General features: G+C 41.9%; 2 protein-coding genes across 3 annotated transcripts in view; one reads left to right on the plus strand and one right to left on the minus strand.

Moving 5' to 3' along the window:
- The window catches only part of MMS22L (MMS22 like, DNA repair protein), a 79,051-nt gene extending 64,684 nt beyond the window's left edge, over nucleotides 1–14,367 (minus strand). The window contains exons 1-8 of one of the 2 annotated variants that reach the window (XM_083497621.1): nucleotides 14,211–14,367; nucleotides 10,595–10,788; nucleotides 8,628–8,753; nucleotides 4,896–4,948; nucleotides 3,581–3,668; nucleotides 3,322–3,496; nucleotides 2,447–2,540; nucleotides 145–275 (exon numbers count right to left, since the gene is read on the minus strand). In XM_083497621.1, coding sequence (XP_083353747.1) covers nucleotides 145–275; nucleotides 2,447–2,540; nucleotides 3,322–3,496; nucleotides 3,581–3,668; nucleotides 4,896–4,948; nucleotides 8,628–8,753; nucleotides 10,595–10,773 — 846 coding nt within the window. In that variant the 5' untranslated portion in view covers nucleotides 10,774–10,788; nucleotides 14,211–14,367. Of the gene's footprint in view, nucleotides 1–144; nucleotides 276–2,446; nucleotides 2,541–3,321; nucleotides 3,497–3,580; nucleotides 3,669–4,895; nucleotides 4,949–8,627; nucleotides 8,754–10,594; nucleotides 10,789–14,049; nucleotides 14,097–14,210 lie in introns of those variants that run through there. The other variant, XM_083497622.1, reaches the window with a different exon arrangement.
- A 5,532-nt stretch (nucleotides 14,368–19,899) lies between these two features.
- LOC310704367 (uncharacterized protein) overlaps nucleotides 19,900–25,206 on the plus strand; it is a 375,036-nt gene continuing 369,729 nt past the window's right edge. The window contains exons 1-2 of the mRNA XM_083497727.1: nucleotides 19,900–20,105; nucleotides 20,214–20,489. The gene's annotated coding sequence lies outside the window, so the exon portion shown is untranslated. The remainder of the gene's footprint in view (nucleotides 20,106–20,213; nucleotides 20,490–25,206) is intronic.

The raw sequence follows: 25,206 nt of genomic DNA on the forward strand, positions 1-25,206 counted from the left end.
ATGATATAGTCCTTTAATACAAGCTAAAATATAAGGATTTGATGAAAAGCTAAATTCAGATAGGAAACTCCTTTTACTGTCTAGCTTTAAAGAGCCAGCTATGCAACACTCGTACAACATTACAAAGTAAGATGATCATTATACCTTTGTATACCTGTTAGCTGCCAAACTTATCAGATCATAGAAGAGGTTTCCACAATGTTCTTCAAACAAACTGATATTGGTTAAATTTTCACCTGTTAAATTTGAGAACCTGTGAGCATACACTGTTTGCCCTAGAAAATAAAAAGGAAATGAAGGAAGTTTATGCTTTGATATTGACTTTATGAATACAGACATAGACATGCATACATACTTTCACTTTATTTAAGCAAAGAAAAGCAAGTCATCCTTTTTTATGTTCTTTTAAAGAAAATGTTAACGGGGGGGGGGGATTACCCCAAAATTGTCCTTAGTTTTCTGACATTGTGTTTTGCAGCAGGTAAAGGAAATTTTACAGCGTATGTTTAATTCAGCCAAAATCATAATGATGTTTCTCCATGCTGCTCTGACAACATACAGTGGTACCTCGTGTTACGGACAGGATCCATACCGGAGGCCAGTCCGTAACATGAAATGTCTGCCACTAGAAGCGCTGCGTCTGCGCAGGCTGCACAGCGCGATTTGGCGCTTCTGCCCATGCGGCGAAACCCGGAAGTAACCCGTTTCAGTACTTCGGGGTTGCCGCAGGACGTAACGTGAAAAGACGCAACATGAAGTGGACGCAACACGAGGTATGACTGTATCAGCTTTTACCCCATTTGACCAGAGGTGAGTGTTAATAAAGCAGTTTTATACATTGTTGCAATGGCATGGAAGCAATTCAAGGAATAAAAGCTATGATATGTACTGAAGTACCGTATTTTTCGCCCTATAGGACGCACTTTCCCCCCTCCAAAAATGAAGGGCAAATGTGTGTGCGTCCTATGGGGCAAAGCAGGCTTTCGCTGAAGCCTAGAGAGCGAGAGGGGTCGGTGCGCACCGACCCCTCTTGCTCTCCAGGCTTCAGGAAGCTCTCCACAAGCCGTGGGAGCCAGCGGGAAGTCGCGCCAGTCTCCCAAGGCTTCCAGAGAGCTGCCTGCATCCCGAAGCCCAGGGCGCGCTGAGAAGTGCGCTCCGGGCAGCTCTCCACAAACCTGGTGAGACCGGCATGACTTCCCGCCGGGCTCCCTAGGCTTGCAGATAGCAGCCTGTTCTGGGGGCTGGGGTTGGGGGAAGCTTGGGCTTCCCCCGCCCCAGCCCCGCGCCTGGGGGGAAAATTATTCCCCCCCCCCAAAAAAATAGGTGCGCCCTATGGGGCGAAAAATACAATACTTTGTTTGCAGTTTATTCACAAACAGAATTGAGAAATTCTACATAGTCGAGGGGCAATTTCTCCAGTTTGAGGTAGAAATACCTTCCTAGGTTAGAGCAGTTACAAACATAGGAAACTGCTTTATATTGAGCCATGTCATTGGTCAGTCTAGTTCAGCATTATCTACAACGAACATGTGAGGCATTCCAGGATGTCTCTTCCAACTCCTTTTGGGCATGCCAGATAGTGAACCAAAGGCTTTCTGCATGCAAATAGGATGCTATACCACTAAGCTGTGGTCCTTCCACAAATTACAGACACCACGGAATGTATTTTTCTTTTCCCACCGCACAATATTTCGGAGGGCAGGACCTTCCACAGGCAGGGAAATGCACTCTTTCAGCAGTAAATGGGGAGAAAATTTAGAGGCTCCCATTATAAAATGACCTGCATTTTGTACTGGAAGGGTACCAGCACACTGGAATGGAATCCTTTAGCTTGCTGAGCATTGCTTTTGGATTTGCCTTACAACCTGCTGGTTTCTTCTCCACTTCAACTCACTCCTAACACAATGGGAGGATGTCCAAGGGACAATAAGCAAGGGCTTACTGAATATCCTGTCAATTTGCACAGGGGCCTACACATGGTTGCCAGCCTTTCAAATGAACTTAAGAACACTAAAGACTAACTCTTGCTTTCAAGTAATAGATTTGGTTTAGGGTTGTACTGAAAGACTAACACATGTGTGAAAATTAAGTGAGGGGTTATTAGCCAAAAGATGAGATTACAGTACGAACACCCACATGCAGAAATAGATCAGAAATTCCACTGAAATCAATAGGACAAATAATATGCTTTAATTGGTTTAAAATAAGTTGTGGATAGATATATTGATGTAAAATTGATGTAAAAATGGAGTTTTGCTGTGAAGAGATAAATTGACTTTTTAAATGATTTTTTTAATTTAAAAAATGTGCTGATTTACTTTCCAGACTACTATTTTCCCAATAATTTGCACACGTGCTTTTTGAACCAAAGAGTTTAACATCTCCCATAGAACCCAACACACAAATAATGCAAAAGAACAATATGAATTGCAAAGGCAAAACCTACTTGGCATCTTTTCACCAAGAAGATGAAGAATTTCCAACAATGACCAGTGGATGTCTAGATGAAGATGCATCAGGTGCCATGATGGGGAAAATAACTGTAATTAAAAGAAAACATTGCAAAAAAATATTCCCGATAACCCCAGGATCACAGGCTCTTTCTTTCAGATGAGTGCATGATTAGCATGAAGGTCTGAAGAATATTTTAAAGAGACTTTGGTTGAAGAAGCTTAAGAACATTCCTATGAATGGGAACCCTTCATTACCAGGACTATCAGGCTAACTATGCAAAGGTTTGAAAAGCAACCTCCATGTGTGTGTTTGTGGGTATACCCCTGCCCCTCCCACCCCTGGTTTTAAATGTCGCATGTTCAGGAAAAAGGCAAAATGACTTTTCATTTTCTGGAAGTGGGGTTGCAATTTTTATAATGGGGCATGAAGTGTAACTTATTATCAAAATGTTAACACAAGACTGGATCTAACTAAGTTCTACTTAGAGTGGACTTTTAAAATATTCTACCAAAAACGTATGTGACTGAAAGCAATGATGGGCAGCTCAATCATTTCGCTGCCATATTAGCATTATCACAAGAAATATAGCCACCATGCAAATATCACCGTGGCACTACTAAACAATACTGGAATTATCTGTCCCACTAGGTGATGTAACTCAGGTGCATGTCTTAGGTTAGTGCTAATATAGTGCTATAACACTGCCCTGGTGGGATACACTAAATGTCTCTTTCTTGGCAATATGATAAGAGAGAACTTGCAAGAATAACTGGCCAGCAAGTTTATAATGCCTCTTTTCTAAATTATAATATGTGCCTACTAGAAATGTCTATATGCGCCAACAACAACAAAAAGTAGAGTCAAAACCTTTGCTTGTGGTGGAACAGTCAATCCTCCAAGAACACAACTAGAGAGTTCATGCAGGTGTCCAACGTGCAATGTCAAAGAATGGAGTTCCTCAACAAGTAATGAAGGGAATTGTGCTTCCTGCTTTTCAAATGGATGAAGCAACTCATCTTCTGCTTCGTGTGGCACCAGATATCTGAATGAAGATGTTAACATGTAATATCATGCAGCACCAACTATGCAAACAAAAATTAAACAGGAACCATGTCTGACAACCTACCTGAAGATGAACATTTTCACATACTGCAGGAACTGAATGCACTGCTGCCTGATGTTTTGGGCTTCCCAGTGAAGCTCTGCAGCCTGACCTGAAACCAAGGCAAAAATTAGGAATGTGTGCTTTCAGGTATGCTGCATTGACATAACCCATTTTCCCCAAACTGAAGGGGAAACAGAGTGCAAGTTGATTATAAAAAATACAAATGAACAAACAGGAATAAATAATTTCTATCACGTCATATGGACACTCAATTTAAATAAAATTAAAGAGTTATAGACAACAACATTAACACATAAGGGGAAATAATCAGCGGCCACATGGCAACTGTTTGAAACCTTTCTGCAAAGAAGCTGTTTACATGCAGCAGCTTACTACACACATCATGCCTTTAAAAAATACCCAAGAGATCTACTGTGACATGGAAAACACTACTAGGATGGTTATGTTACTACATACTGACAGCTCACTATTTAAAGTGGCACTGATGTATACACAATGTCAGAACTGTACCTTAATGAAAGAAATTCCATACAAAAGATGGAAACAGAAGAACCTCAAAAAGCTAAAATAGAATAGGAGGAAGCAAGTTGTAGTTCATCTGATGCTTCAGCTTTGCTGGCCCTGATCCAACAGCTTAAATGCATGAGTAGGGGGGATTGATCCTCCCTCAGTTATTTTTGCACTGATGGATGTGCATGGGAAACTGTAGACAAAAATCTTCCTGTGTATAGAGCAATAAATCTGTCTCATGATTGCTCTTTATTTATTTAAAACATGTTTATCTTGCCCTTCATCATAAACAATCCCAGGACAGGGTACATCCATGTGCACATGAATGCTTCAAAGAGCTTTGGGATTTGGCATGCACCTTTCAAAACATTTTTAAAGACCATGTTTTATGGATGCCAACTCAACATGTGCAATGTATTAGCCAACTGACGGTGTTCTTTACTTATCCATTATGCCAAAGGATGGCTACACTTTGTGTCCAAGCATTTGTCATCACTTTAATCAAGTGATCCACTACCCATAGGTGAGGACAAGGACAAAGCCAATTGTGATCCCCCCCTGCCCCCGTTGGGTTATTATGGCTGTTGCAATAACAAAGTTTTTCTTTTAAAGGTTAGCAATTTTTAATAGGGCTCACTTATGAGAAATATCAAGTCAGTGCATCGAAATTATGTATAGTTCATAAGTTTTGAATACTGGAGGAAGAGAAAGGGGAAGGTTCCATTTAAAACAAACAAACAAAATATTTATTGCTAAAAATATATAGCAAGGCACAAACAACCTAGAACCATTAAAAAAAACTTACCAAAGTCAGATAAACTTGGTGGAATGAGGTTTTCCAATTTGTGTATTTGTTGCCTATCAACAAAGAAAGCACATACAAACAAAAAAAAATTGAAATCTAAAATCAGGTTCTTTCATCAAAATCAACCAATAGCTTCTTCATTCTTGGGGTAAATCGACTAACAGTTGAAACAAAAGGTACATAAAAAACTGAAAAAATCAAGCCAAATTGCATGCTCTGCCTGATCCCTTGATCACCTCCTACAGATAATGATGATTCCACATAAAAGAGTTTGTTAGTGCTTATTCCTGGTTTAACTAACAGAGAGTATGGGAATACCAGAACTATGTTAATGTATGGCAGGCTGAAACACAACAAGGGAAATAAACAAGAGATTTGAAGAAACTACAAGGGAAGTCTATATTTGTCTTGGCTTAAGATAGAGATGGGGGGGTGGGTTTTTTGTTTTTGCTTTTGCCTCAGGGCCTCATTTCCTCATGGGCAATTTCCAGAGGGCTGCTTGCAAGTGATTGCTGGGACAATGGATGTGGTTCTTGGCTTTGTACAATAAACTACATTCCAACCAGGCAAAAGAGTGTGTGTGTGTGTGTGTGTGTGTGTGTGTGTGTGTGTGTGATGGTCACTTGCTGGATCATCACCTTGTCATAGGGAGTGGGCTTGCACGTTCCTATGACCCTTGTGAGTGAAGCCGTTGGGAGTCTTGTATCCCCAGCAGGGTCACCCAAGATGGTAAGGTCAAAGGGGAGGAGCTAGACAAAGAGTGATCCAAGAAGTCCTCAATGGCAGAATCGGCAGAAGATAGTAAGTGGTATGTTACAACGACTGTGAAGACAGATGAAGGCTGCAGCAGATATGAATCTACTGGTCACCTACTGAAAGGCACATTTGGCAAACCCTCACTGTGATCAACCCCGGCCTGGAAACCTATGTCCTTACTGTGGAAGGACCTGTGGATCCAGAATTGTCCTCCACAGTCACTTATGGACTCACTGTTAAGACCTTGTTCATGGAAGACAAGCTTACTCAGTTATGAGTGATTGCCAAAGAATAAGTAGTGTGTGTGTAAAACACATCTATATAATCTCCCAACCCAGGCAAGCAAGAGGTAGTATTACAGTTCAATGACACATTCTAGCTACCTCAGGAGGGTGTAGAGCAAGGCTGGTGAGAGGTGTGGCCCGGAGAGAGGGACAGCCATACAGAGAGGATTTGATGGTCCCAGTAAGCCCCTGAGGTTCCCCACCATGAGCTTAAGATAAGAGCTAAAGCATCAGAAAAATGCAATTCCAACTCTAGATGTGGCATTGGCTATATATGCTTTCTGATCTTAAGTACGGCTCTGTATCTTCAACAGAAAATTTTACTAAAGTTATTTAGCATTTGGCACTGATTGGCACATTGTCCGGGGGCTATTAAATTTACTTGCTACAAAAGGAGACAACATACTCAACAAAAGGTTAAGCAACTTTTTATAACCAGGCTGTGGTTTAGCCTGAATCCCCGGCTTTGCTTAAAAAAAAAATTGACAGCCACAGCTAATCATACAGAACAGGAGTAAGGTGCCTTTTACAGGAAATGCCAGTTAATAAGCAGGCAGATCCATTCTGCACTGGATGCAATTTTCAAATGTCAAACTATTCTGAAGTGTAGCCTCATCTAACAGTAATACAGATGCTAAATAGATAGCTATGGTCAAGGCTAGAACTAGAGGAAAATATTATATTCCAGTTTGGGGCAAATGCAATTTGTGAAATGAACCCCATACACAAGAACCAATAAACCCACAGGCCCCATGACTACCAAGAGAGAAGTAGCAATGTTTCAAAAACTGGCAGGCATCAAAGTAAACCCATGATCTCATCCTGTAATTAGTATGGGCCACATAATGTAGCTGCAACCAGCCACAAGCAGGGATCAGTAAACTGTTCCCAAACACATGTTAATATAACATGAATGCAGGGTAGGGTTGGAAAAATGACAAGTGAAGGCAGGAGGAAGGGGTGCTTTTCTATCACAGTGACCATAGATTCTCTCATTTTTTTAAAAAAAAAAACCCTCCCTCTTCAAGTCTATTTTTCTCTCAGCCAGGCTTGTTTCCAGAACTTTCCTGAGGAGAAAATATATTTAAAATGGTTTGGTGAGGGGAAAGAATAAATTTGCAAGGTAGATGGTGGTGCCCTTCATTTGTTTTGGACGACACTTTCGATCTAGCCCAGCAGCGTGGCCAAGAGTAAGGAATTATGGAAGTTGTAGTCCACAACATCTAGAGGGCATTTCTATTCTTGGAGTAGCAGAATGGTTAAGTAGCATCAGTCTACTTCTCAGTTCTCCCCTGCATATCACCCCCTTTTGGATCATATGATGTGGCAATGCCCAATAATATGTTTATATCCACCCTCCACTGGAAATGATCTCAGGGCAGGGTACAGTGAAGCTCACTTTAAAACGCAAAACAATAAATGAACAACAGAGTAAATATAAAAACATAAATGCAACCTATAAAACCGCATGGTGGCTACATTAGCCTGAAGCTGAAAAGCTAATAACCTGCCAAATGGCTGAAAGAATTAAAAGCAAATAAGCTGGCATCAAAATGGGAAAAAGAGTCAGCAACAGGCATACCTCAGAGCGGGGTGGTCTAACATGTGGCCCTTGAGGCCTTTTGGGGCAGCCCTCAGCAACATTTGATGCCCCCTCACCCTGGTAGCCTTTGAGCTGCTTTCCCAATGTCCAGAGCCTTGCTTTGGGACATTGGGAAGACAATGCAAGGGCTGGCGGTGGTGTCAAATTTTGGCCTTGCTCCCTCAAGCAAAGCCAAAGGCAGTGTGTGAACCTCTGGTTCCGTGTGGAAGTACTCTTGCTGCCCACTTGGTATGAAAAGTTGGGTCGCCTTGCCTCACAGGGTGGGCTGTTTCCCAATTAGGGCCCTATCACAGAGAAGACCCATGCCACCAGCTAATGTACAGCTGTTGGACATCAGATGCTAGGAAGGGCCTCCCCCAAAGATCTTAAAGCCATAGAAACGTAGGAAGCTGCCTTATATCAAATCAGACTATTATTCCATCTAGCTTAGCCTTGTCCACTCTAACTGGCAGTGGCTCTCCAGGACCTCAGACCAGGACCTTTCCCACCCCAACTGGAGATGCCAGGGATTGAAGTTGGGGCCTTCTGCATGAAGAGCTGGTGATGCTCTGTCTGAATGCAGTGCCCTGGTTGGTGGTGCTGTTGCCAAGTGACATGGTTCTGCCCTTGCCTGCACTGTGAACCATGCAATGACTGGTGGGGATGCTACATTGTTAAGTCACTCTGTGCTGTGGGCATTGCTGCATGTTTTCACTCTGACTGGACTAGCACTATGCTGATGTTGTGTTGCTGAGTTCACCTGGAAGCCTGGCTCTGGAGCATTGCAGCCATTTTGCGCTGACAACAGCAACAAGCTTGTAAGTGTAATGCTAAGCACAATTACCAGAAAGTTCATTGAACTTAGTGTGACTTATGCATGTTTACTCAATAAGAACTTTTTTAAAAAGTGTTTGTGTGACACAAGCAACAGCATGGCCATTTCCCAAGGTTCAGCAACAATGTACCACAATAATAAAGTAATGTTTTATGTTCGAAAGACCCTAACAAAGCCCTCAGATCCAATCTCTCCAAAAGTGCTGTATATTTAGAGGACAATAATTTGGCTCAGTATACATGCTATGGAGATAAATATACTAAAAAAAACCATACCTAAATAATCCAAAGAGAAGTGTACAAGACTCAACTAAAGCAGTTTCGGTAACCCATTGGAAACCAAATAACTCTATGATGTCTTCTTCGTAGTCATTTGGAAAAGGATCCAGCCCCAGCAAAACCCTGAAAAACATAGGCAGCATTATTCACAGGTTCTTAAAATGCTATTTATTTTATTAGATTTCTTACCTGCCCTTTATCATACAGTCCCCACAAAGGTTAAAACTAAAAATATAACAAATATATAAAAAATAAAAGTTATAACCATAAGACAAGAAAAATGTAAAAACAATTTTAAAATGTTCCCTATATAAAATAATACAAAGCAATTTCATATATAAACACAGTTCCAATACAGATGCAGACTGGGATAAAGATATCCACTTAAGAGGCTTGCAGAAAGGCGAAGCTTTCCAGTAGCCATAGAACAGACAACAGAGATGGTGCCTGCCTAATATACAACGGGCAGGAATTCCAAAGGACAGTTGCCACCACACTAAAGACCCGATTCCTGCAGAGCAGTGATCAACTGGGTATATAAGGGGTGAGACTGTATTTTAGGCCTGCTGGTCCCAAACTGCATAGGGCTTTGTATACCCTTTTGATAAGCAGCTTGAACTTAACTTGCTAATTGGCAGCTAGTGCAATTCATACAGCAGCAGTGTAACAGGGAGCAGTTGAACCACCACATTTTGCATCAGAGGCAGCTGCCAAACAAACATAAAGGGCAGCCCCACATAAAATGTATTGCAGTAATCCAATCTGGAGGTTACAAGTACATGAATGACTGGTTATCCCGATCTTGAAATGGCTGAAGCTGGCAAAATGCTCTGGAGTAGAAGTGAATGAAAAAGCTCAACTTGAATGGCTACTTGAGGATGCGACTGGTGCAAAGAAGTGGGCCTCCTTCCGTGATTATATTGTTTCACTCCTGCTCAGGCAGCTTTGCAGCACATCTTTCACTGCTTGCACTCTAGCTGTCATCTACCCGTTTCACTGCCCTTAATTCCCTGGTCTACCAAAGTGCAGAACAGGCCCCACAGTATCAAAGAAGGCACATAGGGGGATACCATTATTACTGAAATTCAGGTGGCATTCCCCATGTCCCTCCACACCCAGAAAGCTCCTCCCAAGGAGCTTTCCTTGTGAACTTGTGAACTAGTATTATTTTGTCATGAGATCACGACCCTTTATCCACTATCTATACCACTGACACTTGCTGACCCACACACATATGCACACTCCTATGTTGGCACCAATATAATTCAACAAAGCAGGTTCTGCTTTGAAGTCAGCTTCATATCCTGGTTAACTGCAAGCCCTGGCTCTGGCTGATGCTGATGAAAGCCTTGGTGAAATCATAGCACAGAATGGAAGAAATGTGAGCCAGAATGGAGAAGGAGCACAAAACCCTACAACTTGCCCTAGCTCCTTAATCTTGGCTGATATAAGGAACACTAGCTGCTCTAAAGTATTGCTAACATGATGTTGCTGTTACAGATTTCTGCCCTGTGTTAAGACCCTGCACTAGTAATGTATCCATGCACCATTTGCATAGGACACCTAGAACTCCCAATCACTTCTCAAGACCAGTACTGCAGTTCTGTTGTGTCACTGGCACTGCATCAGCATCTGAATTTATTACCACTGCAACAAAAAGCCAAAACGAAACTGTTTTTTTCCCAGCATCAAGCTATGCTACGTCAGTAACGTATGAACGAGCTCCCATACCCTCTATTCAAACAAAAGTCGAAGACACTAATGGGATCATTGTGGCACACAGCAGCTGTTAGAAGAAACTAATTAAACATTCTAAACTCTCAGTCCTGAACACACTCACACACAGGGGATTTTAATACTACTCAAAGTAATTATGCCACTGAAACATTCTTAGTAAAGTCAAGCCTGCCCAATAGTATTTTCAAGACAAAAGCCCAAGGGTGACATTTTTAAGTTTTACATACCTCTTAAGAGACCCACTTGCTAAATAAGAATCAGCAGAAAAGCTTTTCCCTCCGTTTGTGGTGTCTGATGCACAGGAGAAACTGAGGAGTCTGGCGCATTGTCTCTCCACTTCCATAGCCATCTCTAAGCTCTCAGTGAGTGATGAAGGCGCCGAGGGAGCACTGAAATCTTCATCCATTGTTCACACTTCTCTCTGAAGTAACATAGTACATGTTTTGTGTCTGTTCTGTTTTCTAAATGTGAAACTGTCACAATTACATTTGGGTTACAGAACTAGAATATGAAGCCAAGCTAGAAACATTGTTTGCAAATAAATGTCCACTGATATCCCAAATAGCAGTAAGTTTTCAACCTGGGGAGCATCCCAATGTTTATAAGGAAATAAAACTTATGAAATGTTTCCTCATTAATTCCTAATGGGACACTGAGCATGTGAAGAATTTATAAGGCTTAAAAGGATAACTTATATTCTGTGGAAGACCTTCTGTTGGTGCCCCACCATCTGTGGTGAGACCAATGAGATCCAGAGAGAGGGCCTTCCTGGTGGTGGTGCCCCAGAAAGCTGAGTGTGGGTTTTTAAATTTAACAAATTTATATACTCCCTTTCAAAATTAAAATGCTTCCCACAGCAATTTATATAAAATGCAATAAATAACATTTAAAAGCATCTTAAGAAAAGGTTCTCTATTAATAAAACTAGCAATTCTAGCATAATATAGCCACCAAGACCAGACTACACAATTAGAGCCCCAGACACAATTGTGGAATCCTCTCTCCAGAGGTCTGCTAGATAACGGCTTTGTCTTTTCATCCCCAGGAAAAACCCTTTATTTTCCTAAGCCTTTTAGATATAATTTTAATCTTAAACATGGAGTGTATTTGTATCTTTCCAAATTTTTCTTAATAAAAAAATTCCTTCCAGTAGCACCTTAAAGACCAACTAAGTTTTTCTTGTTCGCGGCAATCACATATACATACTAATTGTAAGCTACAAGGCCCTCTATAATTTGTTTATCTGGTTAAGGCAGCAGCCTCACCTGGAAGTAAGTCATATTGAATACAATTGTGTGTAGTTCTTTTACAGCGCAATCCTAGGCATGTCTACCTAAACCTGGGTTCAATCCTAGGCACGTGTACAAATAAAGAGTACAGCCAAAATAAACAAAAGGAACATGTCTCAATTTAAGATTAGCTGAAACAAGAATGGGTGGCTCTTCTTCACACAGTGCATAATTAAATTACGGAATTTGCCAATACAGTACAAGACATAGTAATGGCTGTCAACTTGGATGGCTATAAAAGGGAACTAGATAACTTCAAGGAGATTAAGTCTGTAAGTGGCTACTAGTTATGATTATTATAAATTACTCCCAGTATTAGAAGCAGTATGTCCCTGAATACTAGCTGCTGGGAAACACAAAAAGGACAGTGACATTGTGTTTACATATTGTTCAGGCACTTCTCATAGGCATTTGGTCAGCCATTGTGGAAACCACGCTGGACTTAATTGGCTTCTGGTCTGATCCAGCCAGGTTCGTCTTATGAAGTCTGATAAGTAATGTAAAGTGCATTTAGAAATGTTATTTTCTTCTTTCCTCCAGTGTCTTTTGTATGTGTACAATTGGAAAATATCAATTTATCATAAGAAAATCAAGCTACAAGTAAAATCTCTTTGGCACAATTGTGATTAACATTATCATGCAAGTGGGTATGTTAACTACAAAGCAAGGATAATAAATAAACCATCTGTTTATAATTTATTTTCTAATATTTACTTATTGTTGGCAAATCAGTAATTTCAAAACAAAGACTGGGAAATTGTGTATTGTGTACAGTCAAGTGCCCAGCACTGTAATGAACAAGCAGACACCTAATAAACTTAGCAAATCATTTCATCTCTAATAGTGGTGCTATGGCAGATTTTTTATATCAGTTGAGTGTGGGTAATTTCAAGAGGGTTTTTGAAATGATAGCGTGCATGATGTGACAAATACAGGCTCACATTGTTACAGTAAACACAGTCGCAGTAGATTCTGATGCCATGTTCACAGTTATGCACAAACTTAAAATTCCCACTTCGTTCATAATCATGCACTCAGTATGTGGGACACCTTGCTCTCCTCTCACCTCTAACCACCTGAGATTACAAAAGAGAGACTAACAGATATTAGCAGATAAACTAATCCACATCAATTGATTTTGAATGTGTGCCTTCAGCAACATAACATATTAAAGGAGCTTGTACACTGCATTCATGGTGGCTGCAGAGAGATTAGGTGGGTGTAAAAGGCATTTGTAAAATAGAATCAAGAAGACCCAAGCCCCTAAGTATGTGCTGCCTGTATTCCCCTCATTGGTGACTAAGAAATACTCAGAACAGCCTATTTCAGAGGTAGATAATTTCAACAAGGTTAACTTCCAAGCACAGTATATGTGCAATGCATTGCGGCCTGATGATGCTAATGTATACCCTTCTTTGTAGGGTATACATTACCCCTTGTGTATGTGATCTCAGATCTGAGCCCTGAGATCAGTGGAGGGTCCCTTTTCCACCACCAGGAAGGGCTCACTGTGTCGTGCCATGAGATAGGGCCTTCTCCATAGCGGCACCCCAAAAGTGAAATCCCCTCCTGTAGTGGCACAGGAAGCCTCTACTGTACTCAGCAAGATTAAAGGCACTGAGGTGTGGATTTTTCTATGTCTGCTGCTATATTCAGTACCAGTATTCATTCGGTACACGTTTCGGTGTTCATTGTGTTTCACTCATCGTAAACCACTCTGGGATCCTTTTGAATTCAGGAGATTAATGAATAAAAATGAATGAATGCTTAGAAGATGCGGTTTAGCCCCACAGAAATGTGCAGAGGCCCAAGGGCTGCACTTCCTTCTGAGAGAAACATGGTGGGACCCGAGGCCCAAAGCTGGCAGAGCAATGGGCATGAATGAATATTACAGTGGTACCTCGGGTTAAGAACTTAATTCGTTCCGGAGGTCCGTTCTTAACCTGAAACTGTTCTTAACCTGAAGCACTACTTTAGCTAATGGGGCCTCCCGCTGCCACCATGCTGCCAGAGCATGATTTCTGTTCTCATCCTGAAGCAAAGTTCTTAACCCAAGGTAATATTTCTGGGTTAGCAGAGTCTGTAACCTGAATGGTATGTAACTCGAGGTCCCCTTCTGCCCTCCATCCAGGCAAGAGGGAGGTCAAGGTCATTCCAGTCACGCAGAAACACCTGAGAGTGCAAAGCAGGCCTAGCAAGGGATGTATGGGGGGGAGTCCCAAGAAAAATCTGGAAGGCTGCATTTGGGTCCGGGGTCCTGAGGTTCCCAGCCCTGGTGGTGTATAAATCTGCAGCATTATTCTGGGATGGGAGAGGTAGGCTTCCTGATTCAGGGTTAAAGTTTAGAACTACTGTACATGAAAAAGGATACGTCCCACTGGGCGCCACGGCACTTCCTTTTTTACCCAGTCAAACACGCTCTGCCTGCAGCACCCAGAGACCCGCCGTCCGTCCGTCCCCCCCCCCCGTGAAACCCCACTTGAGAGTGGGAAGGTCAGATGGGGGGGGGAGAGGCAACTGCCCCCCCCCCCGCAGCGCCTCCTTGCACACTCACCTGCCGCCGCCTCCCGCGCTTCCCACGTCAATCTCCCCCTCCGTCCCGCCCGCCGCTTCCTTTCGCAGAACAGCCGCCAACTCTCCCCCGAAACTCCCGCGCGCCGCCAGAGCCGCGTAACAGCGCCTGCTCCGGAGGTGGCAACCGCTGACGCAGCGCGTTCCGATTGGCCGGAGAGCCTCCTCGCTGAAGGCCCGGCCCCTTTTGCTTTCTCACCCGGAGGCCCCGAGAGGATCTTCTTCCGCTTTCACATTAACGGCGCTCTCCTTAAGTGTTGCTCCTGGAAGCGGGCAGGGCTGCGTTTTATTTTCCTTCCCCAAGCTTGCAGGGTTTGTTTGCCTGGAGCAAACTCTTGCTCGTGGGGCTTTCCTCCTCTTCTTGCTGCTGCTGCTGCTATTACTTAGTGGGTTTAAGGTTTTAACAGCCTTGCAGTCTCGCATTGTGTTCCTGCGTGCTTATAAATGGCGAAAAGAGCAATTCCTCACTTACTCAAAATGCGTCCTAGAAGTCGCAGTAATTTCACTTTGGTTGACTCAGGCAAGCATGCATAGAGCTGTTTTAATATAATAATTTGATTTAATTTACTTTTTAGCCCACCTTCCTCCCAAGCTGGGGTTCAAGGCAGCTTAAAACATTTAAAAACATCAATTGTAAACTACAGAATAATGAAAACTAGTTAGGAACAATAATTAAAATGTGGCTCAACATACTTAAAACTAGTAGCTGCTCCCAAGCTAATGTGTTTATAACCAGGTTATCAGAAGCAAGCAAGTTGTCTAGTTGGTGCTATGATATGTGAGTTTTTAAAATGAGAAGTTGCACATGCTCAAGAGTAGTTCTTTAACGGGTTTGATTTTGTTTGATTGTTTTTGCTCCAGCATATCAGTAGCAGAAAAAATTGGTGACTTGCTTTTCCTTTTTTCCCAGCAGCTTCAGGTGGCACAGAGCTTCTGTGGGCCACAATGCTAAGTGGGTTAAAGTCTTACAGCCCAGCTCTATCCATGCTTATCTGGAAGTAGTACAGGATTGCAATGGGGTGTTTTGGGTGTAAGGGGAGGGGTAGTATCTCTGGTGGAGGGCACTTCATGCTCCTGAGGTAGTTTGTTCACTTTTGGTCCTCATCCTGCACTCACCTGTGGCTCCTAGAAGCTACAACCACACCCTGGGAAACTGCTTCAGCTGGCCAGCTGAACCAGGTGAGGGTAGCCAATGGATCTCAAACCCTTGGTGAGTTAGGGACTTCCCCTCATAGGCGCCGACTCCATGGGGCTTGAGGGGGCCCGAGCCCCCTCAAAAATTCGTTTGGGGGGCTCTGCCCCCCCAATAATCTCCGGCGCCCCTCCAGCAGAGCGCCATCGCCGCCCCTCCCCCAGCCCAAAATGCACAGGGTCGGGCTGCATGCCTCCTGCCCTCCCTCCCGAGCAAAAGCTCCACCCAATTTCCGCTCCAGAGCTGATTAATAGGCGCAGCACGCTCTCCCCTATTCGCTCACGAGGAGGCGGTGCCACGTTATTTGCATATTCATGAGCTTATTTATTATTCATGAGCTTTCCCGGGGCCCCCCAATATTTTTTATAAGTCCGCGTCCCTGCTTCCCCTGCATGTGAAGACAGGCTCTGGCACATTGAGCAGATGAGACCAATAGTGGGTCCAACAGTCAAGAAGAGAAGTGAGAAGAGAGGGGTAGATGGGGCTTTTCAACCTGGGAGGGCAGCCCATCTAGGAGAACGAAAACTCTGATCCTAAAGCTTTGTTGCCTTGTGGGATATCTTCAGAAGAAAAGCCTAAGGTGTAAATCCTACACATAGCCAAAGTGGAGCCCCTAAGATGGATGGCACCTTGCACACCTCCTTCCAGCAACTCTTGCAACCAAACTGCTGCCGAACGTATTGCTCTGCTTTCCTTTGGACTACATCAGCAAAGCTGGGGGGGTGGGTCTTGTCGTCTGGGCCGCCCAAGATCCCCATACACACTGCCCAGGCTTGCGTCATGGGGAGGTTCTTAAGTGCTGCTGGTACAGCAGTTTGACTTCACCCCTGGAGGTGCAATCCATTGTCTCTCAAAACAGACTGATGCTAACAACAACAACTGGCTGTTATATAGGTTTGCTCCAATGTTAAGTGTGCATAGGAATGCAGATTTAAACTAAAATCCTTCACACACTTATTTAGGATTAAGCACAGTAGGACGGACCTCTCGGGAAGGGAATACATAGTTTTGCACTCTTAGTTGCATAATACGGACTTCCACCACTTACCTCTCAAGTTACCACAGAACACTATACTTGGCTAAATCTACAGGCGCAAGAATGAGCGCCGGCTGTGTGATAAGATGGTTTGTAAAGACAAGAAGGTGGTACAAATAGAATTGTCCATTTTCTTACGATAATGAACACAGAGCCAGGAAGCTGTCCACTTTGTCCCTAATGGATGCATTTCAGACAGAAATAATGTGTTTTTTTTCTTAGAATGAAGCTGCAGGGATGGGAGATAGCATTCTCATGTTGAATCATTTCACATTTTGTTTATTTAAGAGTATCCAATCAGAAAATAAATTGGTAGCCCTTAAATGGTAGAATAAGTACCCTTACATAATAACTGCCTCATTGGGTGAACACAAGATCCATGGAGTCCAACAGCCAAAGGGCAGCCAGATACTTCAAAGAAGCCCAAGAGCAGAAATGAAGGCAGCTGTTCATCACCAGTCTCATGCAGGGACATGCACCAATTTCTATACATACTTAGTTTGAAGCAAGTCACAATGGTTATAATGGGGTTCACTTCTAAACTGTATGGCAATATTGAAAAAGGCAAGTGCTAGGGAAAAAATGGGAAAGTATTGAAAACAAAACTGCCAATATCATTACCGCTTAGATATTTTTGACTTGTTAAGCAGTATATACGTGCTTTCAAATTTTTTAAAAAAACCCAATAAACCAATGATATAACTCTGTGACCATACTTGGAATAGTCTCTATTGATTCTGGTCATTTCACCTCAAAAAGAATATTGTTGCGCTGGAAAAAGTGCAGAAAAGGGCAACTAAAATGGTAAAGGGACTGGAGCAACCCCCCCATGAGGAAAGTTTACAATATTTCAGTTTTTTAAAAAAGGTGAGTAGTGGGGGAGATGATAGTAGCATATACACAATTGGAACCCAATCATTGTGTGGTCAGACCTGCTGTGTTACGTGGTTGCTGCTGCTTAGTTTTAAATTGTGGTTTGGGTTTAATCTGGTGTTAGGAATTTAATTGTAGGTCATTGGTTTTAATTATGTTGATGATACACTTTTCTGGACTCCCAATAGGGCAGAAAAGCGATATAAACATCAAATAAATAAATAAGGCATGGTGGGCAGATAAAAGTTTTCTTCTTTATCACATTATACTAGAACCTGGGATCATCTAAGCCGGCTGCTGAAAGATTCAAGACAAAAGGAAGTATTTCTTCACACACAGTTAATTGTGGAATTTGCTACCACAATATATGGTGATGGTTGCTAATTTGGATAACTTTAAAGGGGGATTAAACTAATTCATGGAGGATGAAGCGATCAATGGCTCCTAGTCATTATGGCTGTGCATTGCATTCATTATTGGAGAAGGTATGCCTTCAAACACCAGTGAGGACAATTCTATTGTATTTATGTCCTGCTTGTGGTCTTAACAGGCATCTGGTTGACTGAAGTGAGAACAGAATGCCGGAGTAAATGAACCTTTGGTCTGACCCAGCAGAGCTGATCTTATGTTCTAAGTACTCTTAAGACTTAAAGCCAAGCAGCACACCTGTGCACATTTTCTTTTCTTCAAAAGTAAGCCCCATTAGGTATGTGGGAATAGTTCCCTGGGATATAAAAATACACCTGTAGTATAATGCCACAATCCTGTGCACTCCCACTACAGGGTATATGCTACTGAACAAAGTGGCACTTATCTCTGAGTGAACTGAGTTATGCTTATGCCGCCCAGTCGTGTATACACTTAACTTGGAACCAGTACCCAAGAGCTAAGCATGTATGCACATAGGATAACTGGAGTCTGTGGTCCAGCCATCGACACCATGTCAGGTCTCATAAATAACTCACAGAACAGAATTAAGGAATAAATTGTTCAGAAGACATTCCAGAAAAAACATTTTCTAGTTCTATCTGTTTTCCAGATGAAGAAAAGTGAGACCCAGTCTAATCCCCAAGGACAGTGAATGACTCTATGGCAGAGAATACACAAAATGTATAGAAGAGATAACTCCGTAAAATGAGACAAGCCACAGATTACAGAGTCAAGATTAAAGAATTTTAGCGTGTAGGGAAAACATTTACTTATTTTATAGATGTGCATGCTTCCCTGACCACACACACACAGAACTACAAACTTCCATACAATTTCATATGCACACATTAAGGAGAGACTGACATACACACTAGACCAGAATCATAGAGTTGGAAGGTACCACAAGTGTCATTTTCTAGCCCAACTCCCTGCAGTGCAGGAATCTTTTTGCCCAACGTGGGGCTTGAAACTGCAACCTTGAGATCGAGAGTCTCATGTTCTACTGGCTGAGCTATCCCACTACACCCTCTCTCATGCTTACGCACAGTAAAGATGCAGAGAGACATGTGCTGCCCTTTTTGCACATCTATATCCAAAGACCAAATGATGAAGAGTCCTGATTGCTACTCATCCTGTTCACCATGCTAACTTGTGGACTACCCAGGCAAGCAAATATGGAGAACGAACACACACACACACACACACACACACAGGGGCTGACAACAGGTTTGGCAAATGGGATGATATTGATCTTGCTGCGCTGCTGTTCTCCTGCCCTTCTCTCCCTCCCACTGCAGAGTGTTTCTGGAGGCCCAGACTGCTCTTCTGATACCACCGACAGCAAAACGACCCCCAACGGCTGAACCAAGTCAGTCCAGAAGCAATCCACTATCATAATATTTTCCATGGCTCACCATCAAACGGCTTCCTCCATACAATATGCATATGTAGTTTACAATGCATATGCAAAATACACATTAAATTTTCCATTTAAAATATTAACTGGGAATGGAAATCAGGGAAATGTGTCTTTCCCACTCCTGTCTGACAACTGGTCTAGACTTCTTTTTAAAAAATGGCTACCTCAGCCTTAAGTTAGTTAGTTGGCAACCTCACCAGGTGAACATGCCAAGCATCAGACTGAATGTCCCACTGGACAAGTTACAATCATTCTGAATAGCCAGGCAGACACTTTTTTTAATGTAACCAAGTGTTTATTGCATTTTTATTCTGCATTTCCTGCCAGGAGCTGAAGGTGGCATACATCAGTTTTCTTACCTGGTAGGTAAGTTAGGCTGATAAAAAGACTAAGTGACCCAAGGTCATCCCTTATGTTGGGATTGACCTCTGGTTTCAAACACTACACCCCCCACTAACTCTAATTTACTGTAGTTCTGATATGATCCTGCATTTTAGTCTTCCTTTCTTCCTTGCTTATCAGTTAAAAAGAAAGTGGAGAAAACTTACATTTCTAATAAAGTTAACTTCCTGCTGCTGCTGCTGCTGCAGTGACAGAAGGTAAACTTGTTATCTTTGAAATCCTCTTTAGTAAGTAACTAGCTCCTTTTGCTCAAACCGTTAAGAGCATCTCTCTCTTTTATTCCTTTTCAAGTTACTTGTCTTGGGGGTGGGGGGAGTTAAGTACGACGCTGCAGTAAAATAAATCTGTACCCAGAGTAACCCTGATTTCCATATGCAGATTTTTCTGCACTGACAAGCCCCTTTCTCCAGTCTCTCTCTGTCTCTCATTGTGCCTGTCTGATTTTTACACCACCTTTATCCTCTCTCACTTTCTCTTTTCTGCATGACGAAGCTAAAATAGGTTCCAAGCAAAAACAAGATTCGAGGTAGTTGCTTCAGGAACAGTGGAAAGATGGGGGGAGGGGGAGGGGAGGAAATACCCTATTAAATGTCTTAATTGTGTTGCATTTGGTTCCTTCTAGTCCCCTCTCCAGCTCTGTGATTAAAGTTCCCCAGGACGAAGAATCCGGGCAAGGGAGACCATAGTAGAGCAGCAACAGTCTACAGTGTACAGCCAGATGTGCTGGACTTTTTAGGATCTTTGCCATTTTTGTTTTTTAAACACAAGCAGAGAAAATAGGTCGACACAAAAGCTGCAATCCAGCAGATTGGTTTTTCTTTATGGTAGCAGAGTTGCTGTGTCTGCCAAGGAGCAACATGCTGTATGCCGAGTTGGATTTAGGAGGAAAGGCAATGGGGACTCTTCCAAGGTAAGAAACCTGTTCTTGTCTCCTCGTGTTGCTTTTTGAAAATGGGTTTCTTTTCAGACTCAAATGCCGAAGAGGAAGAAACAGCAAATGTGCCTTAGCTATGCTTCATGAAACCTACCACTTAATGTACATTGTGTGTTTTGGTGTGTGAGTGTCTGTTTCCTGTTTGTAAACATTACTTTGCCGGTGATTCTTACGTTACTTCTTTTCAAATGAAATGAATATGTCAGAGGAGAGGGTTTCAACAGTGACATCATGGTTAGTGCTAAAAAGATATACACGCCAAGTCTTGCATGTGCAGATGTAACTTGTTTGAATTGGCTAGATTTGTTATAGATTTCAGTAGGAATGATTTTTCTTCTTCTAGCTCAAATATTTAAAAGCTTGTTTGAAATCATAAGGTTTCTTTATATATGTATATTTATAAACATTTTTTTAGTGCAAAGCTGCAAATGGTGGATAATTAAATACAGTATTTAGCTTGGCTGTTTTGAAGCCAGCGAATAAGGTAATAAATTTTATTGTACTAATCAGACTCAAGATGTTCTCTGTGTTAATTGGGTTAAAAATTGCCGTACTTATTAGAAATTCTAATTTCACAATGCAGCACTGACAATAAGCTCAGCCAGTGAATTATTCACATCTTTAATTTGCTCACTTAATGACAGTGTGCTGTAATCAGAGTGCAGAGAAGACTTCCTATGCATTATGTATGATGCTCAGGACTTAAATGCAGGACATTATGAGGCTCTCAGTGGTTCAGTAATTAGTTTTCCACAAGGCAGGTTTCTTAGATATTCACAGATAAAAGTTCCACAGTTGAAAAATATTAGGCTTGTACAAACAAACTAACAAAAACAAGGGGGTGAGAATCGGAAGGAAGGCTGAGAACTAGTTTTCTTCTGCAGACAATTTGTCTAAATGTTGTAAAGTCTGAAAGAAATGTATGCTCTAGTCTAGGAAAACAGCGAAACAGAAAGTTTCATCTTGCTTTTTCCTTCTTGATGAAATTTACAGATTAAGGGTGGGTGTTTTTCTTTTCTTTTTCTTTTTTTGCTATTTCTCTAAGTTGTGTGTGTCATCTTTAAAAATGACAGTTATTCACATTTCAACAAGTGTTGATTCAATCTTCCTGTACAATATTTGCCACAACGTTGGTGATAACAAAGGGTTAAACAGTACAAGGAAAATATGTCAAGTGATAGATATGGCGGATCGACCCTTGGGCTCGTGTAAGCACCTGGCTTCCTTGGCCAGCTGCCAAGGCCTGAATACTCTGGTTGGCTAAGGCCTGATTTTTTTATTTTTTATTTAAAGAAAATTAGCCTGGCACTTCAAACAGGACTGGGATGGAGGATCTAGCCGCTATTTAAATTTTGCACAATACCATAATGTAGTATCAGTTTGTGGCATTGTGGGAAATTTCAGTGGTAGCTAGGCCCAACTGCCTGATGCTACTACTGCTACTCACCACTGGTGGCGGCTGCCAGGTTAGCCTACCAGGGCCCACTCATGGAAGAGGGAGTTCACCATGGGATGCTTGGGCCAACAATGTTATGAAACTGGCCTTGAGGAATATTTTACCTCCCTCCTCATTGAACAACAGATATCCATCTCCATCATATGACCAGCTGCTGCTCTGTGCTCCTTTCAAGAAGAAGGGTATGATATAAATTAAACAAATTATTCTAACAAGCTGCTCCATAATCTTAATTATGTTTTGTATATATAAACATAACATTCATAAAATGAAAGAGCAGTAAATGCCATATAACCAAAATAAGTGTTACTTATGACATTCACCATTGTGCCTTCACCAAAAAATTAGTGTCATACAGTCGTTTGATTAGAGAGTTAAGTAAGAGAGACAATTTCATGAGTATACAGCTCCTATTCATCATGTATATGAATGATGGTTCAACCAGACTTTAGCCACTGACTTCACAAACTTTTAGAACTGCCTGAAACAACAATGTGTATAAATTAGCTTCTGTAAGAAGTATTAAGTAATTATCACAGTTAGGCTCCCCTGAATTTTGACAGAAGTTTACGGTGTAGGATTTGTGTGTGGTTTGAGAAACACATGGAACTAGTCTCACAGTTCTTTCATTCTTAACCATGGATGAGAAGAAAATCAACAGTTGCTTTTTTAGCGCTTGGACAGCGGACTAAGTGGGCATATGGCTCACAGTCTTCCCCACTGTGGTGATGTATATTTCTATTTAAATTACAACAATTATTTCTAACTAGCGGAAATTGCCTGGCATTACTTGGGAATTCTAACAAAACCAAAATGATAATCATAATCAGTGCAGTTCTGAAATCAGTGGTTAAAATAAGTGCCGTCTTTAAAAGTTCGGTTCACCATCTTGATGGTGTCCAATTGTATCCAAACAGTCAAAAATCTCCTTGTTGATCTCGGGGATCATCATGCAAAATTTTGTTATGATATCTTAAGAGATGTCTAAATCCATAAAGAACAGACAAACAACTTTCCAAAATTTGTAGTAGATATAATATAAATAAATTAGCATATGCAAATCCTAAGCAGAGGTGTTCTCTTTCATCCTGTCTTTTGTTGATTAATTTCCTCTTGTATGTTACTGCACACATGAGGGCCAATGGTTTTTATACTGATGCATAAATGCTATCCGAGCAAGGGGAAGGAGTCCCAGTAAGGCCTTTAGAACCTAGCTAGGTGGTTTTTGATGTATTGTATTCAACCACTGTTAATTAACTGTGCACCATTCCCTTTACGTTTATCTAGCACATAGATTCTTCCTTTCCCCTCTTCCCTTGAACTAAGAGAAACCCTTCTGCTGCCCTATGTTTAATTCCCTGCCAGGGAGCAGCATATAATCCTGTATACTAAACCTGTCACATTACCAACACCTGCATGGAGCCTGAAATCAATATCTTGGTTTCAGCAGGTAAAACACAGTGTCAGAGTGAGTTAAGGATGGAGAATGCATCGCTAGCATGGCTGAACAATAGTGAACACACACGAGAGCCTATCTTTGCACTTATTCTGTGACAGCGATGGTGGCAAATAAATCTTACTTCATTGCCACCACTGCAAGTACATGGTGCTGGCCATTGTGGCTCTTTTGGTGGTTAGCAGCCTCTTTTGGGGAGGCCCAGGAGATCAAAGATGTGGATTGTTCAAACACTTGCTGTGATTAGTTTGCTTTCCATTTAGTAGAGAAAATTGCTCACATTGACAATGGCTTGGCTGCAGACACTGATAATTTATAATTTAGTAGATGGTAGAGACAAGAGCACTGTACTGTCATGCTATTACAAATAACTTTATGCTTGTGCTACCTGAAAAAATGGACAAGGTGCTTGGAGTTTGAGGCCTACCAGCTCTTCTCTGGACCCATGACCTTCATGAGTAATAAAGGTTGCTGATGTGTCTTTGAGGAATGAGATTTTGGAGGTGATTAATTGCACCTTGAAGGTGAGTTCAGTCTCTACTACTCAGGAAGCTTCAGTGGTGAGTTCATTGCTTAAGAAACCAAGCTTGTTCTCTTTGATATGTTATCCAGGCTGCAACTTAGTTAAGGAGATGGAGAAGATGGTGGACGCTGCATTCTGGGTGGTTTTGGGGGAGGAGGATCCATTCCTTTCTGAGTTTTGGTGTAGTTTGGGTACAGAAATAGACTTGGTTGCCCTGCTGGAGGAAATATGCCAAAAACTTGAGAGGGAACATACCACCATGTTGGCTTTCCTGGACCTCTCAGGGCTGTTCAGTATTATCAAGCATACTACCCTTCTGAGCTGTCTTACTGGGATGAATTTCAGAAGTACAGTGTTGCAGTGTTCAGCCTGCTGCAGATGATATATCAGAAGTGTTAGGGGACTTCTATTCCATTCCATGGACAGCTGCTGGGCCCCCTATATCAAAATAGTCCACTCTGTACCTCATGTTGGTCAACATCTGGATTAAAGCACTGGCAGAAGTCATACAGAGGTTTGGACTAGGGTGTCACCAATGTACAGATAATATCAAGCTCTCCCTCTCTTCTTCAGTTACAAGTCCCTGGGAGGCTCTGCAACTCCTAAACAAGTGTCTGGAGGCAGCTTTGGAATAGTTGCAGCTGAAAAAACTGAAATTTAATCTAGACAAACTGGAGGTACTGTGGGTGGGAAGTGATGGTATCTGTGCACTGTTCACATCCAGCCCCCTCAAATACAGAATTTTATTGTGGGAGCCAAAGTCCCCACAGCCCCTTGGAGTTGGCTTCTATGCTATCTTTCTTATGGACAACACACTAGAAGAAACCCTGCCACCCAGGGCTGTGTTTGGAGTCCTGCCAGAAACTAACTATAACCCTATTTATTCCCAACACCTGTGTAGAATTTTAATCAGATGTCAAGGTTCAACAGACATTAGGAATAGTAATTGGATTCAAAATAGCTTTTGAGGAATTATCTGGAAATTGGTAGACTGAAAGCGAGGAATCTGAACAAGGAACCAAATAAGGGTCAGATCAGGTTTTTGTTCTTGTTTTAACTTAACATTAAGGTTTTCATGGGCCTAAAACCAGATTTTGTGACAAACACAGGCATTGAGTGAAACAATGTTTCTTTTAAAAGCTTATGGCTATCTGAATAACAAGGATGCCAAGAAGTGGGTTGAACTACAGTGGTACCTCGGGTTACATGTGCTTCAGGTTACATAAGCTTCAGGTTACAGACTCCGCTAACCCAGAAA

This window comes from Podarcis liolepis (genome assembly GCF_965112155.1).
Source record: "Podarcis liolepis genome assembly, chromosome: 3".
In the NCBI taxonomy this organism is placed as follows: domain Eukaryota; kingdom Metazoa; phylum Chordata; class Lepidosauria; order Squamata; family Lacertidae; genus Podarcis; species Podarcis liolepis.